This window comes from Euphorbia lathyris, chromosome 1 (genome assembly GCF_963576675.1).
Source record: "Euphorbia lathyris chromosome 1, ddEupLath1.1, whole genome shotgun sequence".
NCBI classification, from domain to species: Eukaryota; Viridiplantae; Streptophyta; class Magnoliopsida; order Malpighiales; family Euphorbiaceae; genus Euphorbia; species Euphorbia lathyris.
Window position 1 is genome coordinate 37,308,473 of NC_088910.1, and position 6,952 is coordinate 37,315,424.

Below are 6,952 nucleotides of genomic sequence, written 5' to 3' on the forward strand. Positions count from 1 at the left end.
GCTTTAGAGTATGCATAATCAGGCACATGCTTAATGATCATTCATACATGAACTCTATGAGTCCCAGGTTCCAAAACAGTACATCAAACAATATATATACTTAATCAGGCTAGTTTCCTAAATCAATGAGTTCTAGGTTCCAAAACAGTACATCAAACATACACAAGCACTTCTAAAGGCATGACCAATCAGTTCAAACCAACTGAACATTTAAAGAAATCTCCTCATATGCTAAAGGCATGAACCGATTGACAATCTCTTCAGTCAGCCTTCGCATGTAGCATTCTTACTATCCCTGCAAATATTATGTTCAAATAAAAAGAAATCAGAACATCTTCAGCAACCGGCAATGTATTACCCTAGGTTAAAAAAGATAATGACCCAAGAATTTCATCGGTGAATCTAACAATGAATACAATAAAATCAGTATCTAAGCGAGAGATCTAACCCTTTAAATCATAGCTCTGAAAATCAATAGATCCTTATTCCAGCTGCTGAAATCGACATACACAAAAGTAAATCGGATGAGGAAAAGAGAGAGTAAGGAACAATGTCAATCAATAGATACTTACCAGTACCGTGTTTATAGCTCACCCAATGATTGCATGTTCAAATCAGCCATGGCGATAGAGAGAGATGAAACTCTTGCGTAACCTAAAATGGGGTTTGGGATTAGAGGGAGGGTTTATATATCAGCTGAAAATTTCAGTCAAACAAGAGCGCCTAAAATTTGGGGATTGACCGCGTAAGTGAAATTTCATTTGCCACTTTTTTGTTTTCGGCAAACAATGACATTCATTTATTATAAGTGTCATCTGATGAGTAAGTGAAATTTAACGAAAACGCGCGTTTCCTTTGGATGACAGGATTATGTAATCGTAATGTCATCTGAGAATTGAGCGCATTTTTTATTTCGCTTTCAGATGACATACAGTTAAAATACTATCACGAAAAATATTTAGACGACACGAAAACAAATGTCTGTCATGTATCTTGTGTCATGTGAAAGGAAAAATGGCATAGTGGTTGTTCAAAATTCTTCAAATGAAGAACCTGGAGTTTCTTAGGCTCTTCAACCTCTTCATTCCTATCGCTTCGAAGTTTGCTTTTCTTACTAGGGTTCTTACCCTTACCACGAGAAGATCCCGCTAGAATCATTGAATGAAGAAAGGTAGAAAATGAAAGATAGAAGGAAAAGAAACTTACTTTAGCAACAACTTCAGAAATCAAATCCAAAAAGAAAAAAGCTAGAAACTTGAAAGCTCTTTAAAAGAAGAAAAATGCCGAAAAAGAAAGGAGTAGCAAACATAGTGAGCAAAAGAAAGGAAGATAAAGGGAATGAAGAAATCGAAAAGACCCAAGACAGTTGAAGAATTTTTCCATCATCACAAGCGTACTCATAAATGAGCCACAAAAGCACGAAGTCTCATACCCAGTTACAATAAGACACATCATGAATTTTGAGAGCTTAAAATAGACGACATTAGTAAAGCTTCAAAACGACGGTTTTGAGGGACAAAAAGCATAAAGTTCCTCCTAGTAAAATAACTATTACAAAATAAATCCTCAAAAAATGTAAATACTAAGTAAGGTGGGGGACATTTGATATCATGCAAAATGACATCGCATTGATGACGTCATTCTCACACTCCTTTGAGATAAAAGGTCATGTGCGGAAATGGACCATCCAAGACTAAACAACAATAGCACATGTTCAACAATGCGCGAGCCAGTAACGTTTAAAGGCCTAAGATCAGCACACAGGGCTTTATCTCCAATCACAATAGAAACTTTCGGAACCCTACGAGATAAAAGATTCCTCACAGGATTCGAACTCTTTAAGGGAATAAGAATCCTAAATGGGTGACATCCTTAACCTAATCAAATATTATAAATAAACATCGGTACGTTAACTACTATCTCAAAACTAGTTTTTACTCTTCAATTCGATTGGATCATAAACTGACTTATGTATCAGAAGGATTCACCAAACTCCGGCCGGTCTGACCTCCGTTCCGTTTTGTAAATTTATTACGACGTCGGATTGATCGAGTGGTTAGAACACATAATCTACATGAGATAGAATTTTTTTTAGTTAACCTGGGGGTAATTTAACTCTACTAATTGTTTCTTTTTGTAATTTGTGTGAAATTGGAATAGATTCCGAGAGAAAACAAAAACTCACCTAGGTTGATCGGAATTAATCGAACCGAAGCTCTACAAACATTTTATTTCTAAAATTCCGCCGTGAAACTCAACGCACCCTGACCCCAGGGCTGGACGTCCTGAATAAATCGTGGCCTGACTGGAAAAGCCTTCCTGTCTCCTGTCAGATGGAGGTAGAAATGAAGAAAAACCCCATGGAAAAGGCGAAACTTGGTTTCAATTCGCTGAACGAAGACATAGTTGAGAAGATATTCAGGAGACTTCCAGCCTTATCGCTGGCATCAGCGGCGTGTGTCTGCAAATCTTGGTGTCAACACTCCAATCGAATTCTCTCTCGTCCAAAGCTCGCTTCTGCTCTCTCTCTCAATTCTTCCCCTGACGTTAGTCTAATATTTCCCTTACCATAGTTTTATCTTTGATTCCCTTTGTCCACCTTTAATTATATTTGTATAGATTTATATTTTAGTGCAACTTTTTTTAATGTGCTAACCACTTTTTGCATTTTTTCTATGTTTGATTAAAAGATTGCAGTGCGAGAGGTTCTTAATAAGGTTCTCTCGGAGCCCATTCGTCCGCATTTTGCAATTGCCAATGGTTTTGGCAATGACTCTGGCTTGCAGAAAACTTATAATTTTGTATGTTTGATCATTCCTCTGAATCTCTGATGTCTAATTTTTTTTGGTTAATCTGTTCTGATGTTCTCTGAATTGTTGGTTTACTTATGTTTCAGTTGGCAAGAAAACTGGGTTCTAGGACTCCTCTAATCGTTACTTGGACTTCTGGAATTATGGGAAGAGATGCTATTACCAATGAGTTCAAAGAGGTTTAAATGTGTGTATATTCTTTATGATTTATGTTGAAGCAGAATAATGATTTTTTCCTCTTTAGGTCATGGGAGGAGATGATACCATCGATGGTGATAATGAAAAACATGTAGAGACCAATTCTGGTATCCTTTTGACAGTGGGTTTCCTACCTGGACTTAAAGTTGAGGCTATCCCAATGCTAAGGCCACTAAAGGTGATAAAGTGCATAATTAAAACTTCATATGATTCCATAGCTCAATTTGATTCTTTCAGATTCTCATTATTGATGATGAAGATAGTATTGTGTTATGAAATTTCAATATAAATTACACTGCCTTGAAAACTGTGCAATTGAAATCTGGTTTTTGACTATGATTCGACCTAAAAAGCTTATAGAAATTGATTCAGTAAACAATTAAGGAAAGTAGCACGGCCATTCTTAAGTTCCTAATATATAGAACGTATCATGAGACTATTGCATTCTTCTTGTCCAAACTGTTTCATTAAAGCAAACTGATCTTCATATTTTTCACCGACAGAAACCACTTCAAGGCTCAATAATTGATGCTCTTGTATTGGATATAAGGATTTACACAGCTTCAGCTTCAGCTTCAGCTTCAGCTTGCTCTTCACCAATTGGAATTATAATGTTTGGAGTAAGTGATTTTTCCACTAACTAATGCATCCTTATATTCTCTTGATTCTATTATTTGCTGTAATGGGAGTTTTTTTTGTTGATTCAGAGTCGAGGTATTGACCTGAAACCTGTCATGGAGAAGCTGGGTGAGTTCTCAAATTCTCATGAAGACTACCTTCTTTTCCATTGTTGATTTTAAATGGTGATTTTATACCAAGGTCAATAAGAAAAATGACTGTAGGAAAGAGTGTCCTAAGAAAAGGAGTGACAATTTTATCTTAAAAATGGCAAAAAAGTGGTACAATATGATGTACGTTTGCTCTTTTGACCCTTCATAAACATATTAGTAGTGGTATGGGGTTGGTTCTTTCTCTCAAAAAGATTTGAAGTCATGGCTTACATACTTGATGTAAAATCTTCATCAGCATAAGATAAAATGCTATGCGTTCTTCATTTGTAAGTCTTAGAGTAGGCGGATGTTCACTTTTGTCTGTCTTTGTTTTTTTGTCCCAATAGATCCCTTCTGTTTTCTGCTTTAATCTTCACTCATAGGAGGGGATAGTATGGATCTGAATAATGCCTAGGATACAATACCTCAACTGATGTTGCATTATTTGTTTCAGAAAGTGCTACTTTAGACAGTTTTGTTTGGTTAAGCAACCGGCACAAGGTGCATTACTTGGCATAATCTCAGAACATATTAATAATCGTTTTAGTTCATGTTGTTTTGTGTTTCAGATTATGCCATGTCAAAGGAAACTGTTATTGCTGGTGATGAGAAAGCTGAATTTTTGTACCGAAGTGGGATCGAGTCAAGAAATTTCTGTGGAAGCACAAACTATATTTCTGATGCTATTGCACTCGTGTTTGCAAGGGATAGATATAAACCTGATGGTATTGGTTTATTTTTTTTGTATCTGCTATTAATTATTATTATTATTGTTGTTGTTATTATTATTATTTTGCATGTGAAATCTGATGATTCCATATACTCTGTTGATTTTACTCCAGTGATATGATTTTATAACGTATTCCTGTGCTTACTAACTTGGTTGGAAGGAATAGGAGAAATTCAATTCCAAGCTATGTTATCAAGTGGCGTTTCTGCAATAGGCCCCAGGTATAAGGCTGTTTCTGCCAAAGCAATGAGCCGTGGTTGTACTACCTGGCTTACTGCCAGACGAGAAGGACAGCATGAGATTCTCGATGGTGAAAGGATTCTAAGTGACATCAATGATGAGGTATATATGCTTGGTATTTTCGAAGAGCATGCTTCTAATTTTAATAATATCATATCTTGAATTCTGGTCAACCTTCATTTTAGTAAAAAAAAGAAGAAGCTGGAATTCGTAAATACCTAGAAATGTTTTCTTCGTATTGGAAATTAGAATTTCTAACATACTAGAAGTGGTCTCTTGCTGAGAATAGGTTATCACAACTCAAAATTTCAGTTGGTTAAGGCTTTTACTTTTTTAAGCTTTTATTTTCACTTTGAATCTAAGGTAAATTTTTTTCTCAGCAAACTATTTGAATTTCTTCTTTTTTTTTTTTTTGGACATGAATAGAGATATTGTGCCTATTTTTTATGCTACAATTATTTGAACAAAAGAAATTGGTTGGCAGTTGGAAAATCGCATTGGAGGTACTGATTTATACATTGGGGTCACTAAACAAAGAAAATGCTTTATTGGGACTGAGAAGTCAAAATTGACGAGATCCCTGGCTTTCCATGCAGTAACGGGGTGAGATGTTGAACATTTTCCCTATCTTTATAAAGGCTCAATTCTTATTATAAAGGTATTTCTGTACTAAGATAGTTCATTAAACTCTGAGAAATTTCCTTGAAGTAAATTTAGGGAAATTTGTTGGGAACTTGTATAAAAATAAAAATAAAGCTGCTCCTGCAGAAGTAATCATACCAAGAATGTTGTCATGTTAGGCTGTAGTAATAACACTAATTGATATTACCATAATAAAACACTAACTTAGAAAGTCATTTGGTACTGTCTAACTTGATCTGGACCACGACGAAGGAGCTGGTTTAAATTTGTTCCCAATGCACATCTTAGTTTTGCTTTAGGCAACATATTTTTCTTTGTTTATAGATACATACTACAAGGGCTGCTCTGAAAAAAAGTAAAATAGGTATTTTCTGAAAAATTTAAAATAGGTTTCTTCTCCTTCCCTTCAGCAAAAGAAAAGATAAGAATTCTCAATCCCATTTTTAACAATTAACACTATTGGAGGTTTTGCTTGTCAACAGCGCAGACGAAGAGCATCTATATGTTTATGGCACAGGCATCAGAACTGCTGATTATTTCCAATTTTACCATTCAGATCAAAGCGCTGCATTATCTTCCTGCAATGATATCTCTATGAAACTCAGAAACCTGAAGCTAGAGTGGTGTTCTAAGAAATGTCATAATCCATCAGATCATGCCAATGAGTGTAAGAAGGAATGTATTGGGGGTTTTATTTTCTCATGTTGCGGCCGCGGTGAAACTTTTTTCAATCGTCGAAATGTTGATAGCTCCCCTTTCTTAGAGAACTTTCCCGAGGTCCCATTGGCAGGTATGTTTTGTGGTGGGGAAATTGGCCGGGGCTTCACAATCTTGAATGCACATGAAAACCAAGAAGAAAGCAGTTCAAATTGTTCTCTGCATGTATTTAGCACAGTATATCTGATACTGACATATACCCGGCGGCCTTTGCAGAATTAGATCCTTGCAGGATTTTGTTCCAAATTATGAAATGGAGATGGAGTCAGGTATGACTTAGATTGTGGGGATAAGCCCTTTGTGTGTTGGTTTTTGTATATTCTCTTTCTTTTTAATGTTTTCGTGTAGTACTGTTGTCCGTTGAATAGTTAGCGTAGAAAGCCGTGTTATAGACAATCTAATGCAATTCATCAAGAAGCTATAACCACCAATTATGCAAATTCTGTGATTTTCTTTTTGCCTTCTTCAATCTCCCTAAATATTCCTGTTAATGTTCTTATGTTGGGTTTTCAGCCTCTATTATTTTCTAACCCCTTCTCTCGACAGAAATAAAACCCTGTTTAATGTGTCCATAAGATATGCAGACTAGATTTAAAAAGTAGATATTAGGTACAATCTTCAACCAATTTTAGTTGAAGATTTGGTGCATTATATGGCTATAAATATAAATAGCCTTGCAATGCATGATAGAAAACACACAACAGAGAGCAAATTGATACATTTGCAAAGTAATTTCCTTTAGTTAGGAAATTTTGAGAGTTTATTCTAGAGAGGGTAGTCTTGAGAATCTTACAAAATAGTAAGATAATTATTTTAGAATATTTTTGAGAATCATTTTGAGATTT

The 6,952-nt window shown here is 35.5% G+C and overlaps 1 protein-coding gene across 2 annotated transcripts; it reads left to right on the forward strand.

Annotated features, from left to right (window-relative positions):
* Positions 1–2,170: 2,170 nt before the first annotated feature.
* On the forward strand, positions 2,171–6,570 carry LOC136228146 (F-box/LRR-repeat protein At5g63520). 2 transcript variants are annotated; one of them, XM_066016921.1, is made up of 10 exons: positions 2,171–2,546; positions 2,691–2,801; positions 2,897–2,989; positions 3,055–3,186; positions 3,512–3,628; positions 3,716–3,755; positions 4,348–4,503; positions 4,669–4,850; positions 5,233–5,351; positions 5,873–6,570. In XM_066016921.1, exons 1-10 carry the CDS (start codon positions 2,334–2,336, stop codon positions 6,327–6,329), a joined length of 1,620 nt encoding a protein of 539 aa, XP_065872993.1. In that variant the 5' UTR covers positions 2,171–2,333; the 3' UTR covers positions 6,330–6,570. The 2 variants fall into 2 exon arrangements, with proteins under 2 accessions (XP_065872993.1, XP_065872994.1); XM_066016922.1 differs by having other exon boundaries at positions 4,675–4,850.
* Positions 6,571–6,952: the final 382 nt, after the last annotated feature.

What these genes read in the sequence shown, in the direction of transcription:
- LOC136228146 (XM_066016921.1), top strand. Translation starts at nt 2,334, where the DNA reads ATGGAGGTAGAAATGAAGAAAAACCCCATGGAAAAGGCGAAACTTGGT. An exon ending in TTACCAATGAGTTCAAAGAG is followed by an intron (nt 2,990 to 3,054) that starts GTTTAAATGTGT and finishes TTTCCTCTTTAG; the next exon opens with GTCATGGGAGGAGATGATAC. An exon ending in GGATAGATATAAACCTGATG is followed by an intron (nt 4,504 to 4,668) that starts GTATTGGTTTAT and finishes CTTGGTTGGAAG; the next exon opens with GAATAGGAGAAATTCAATTC.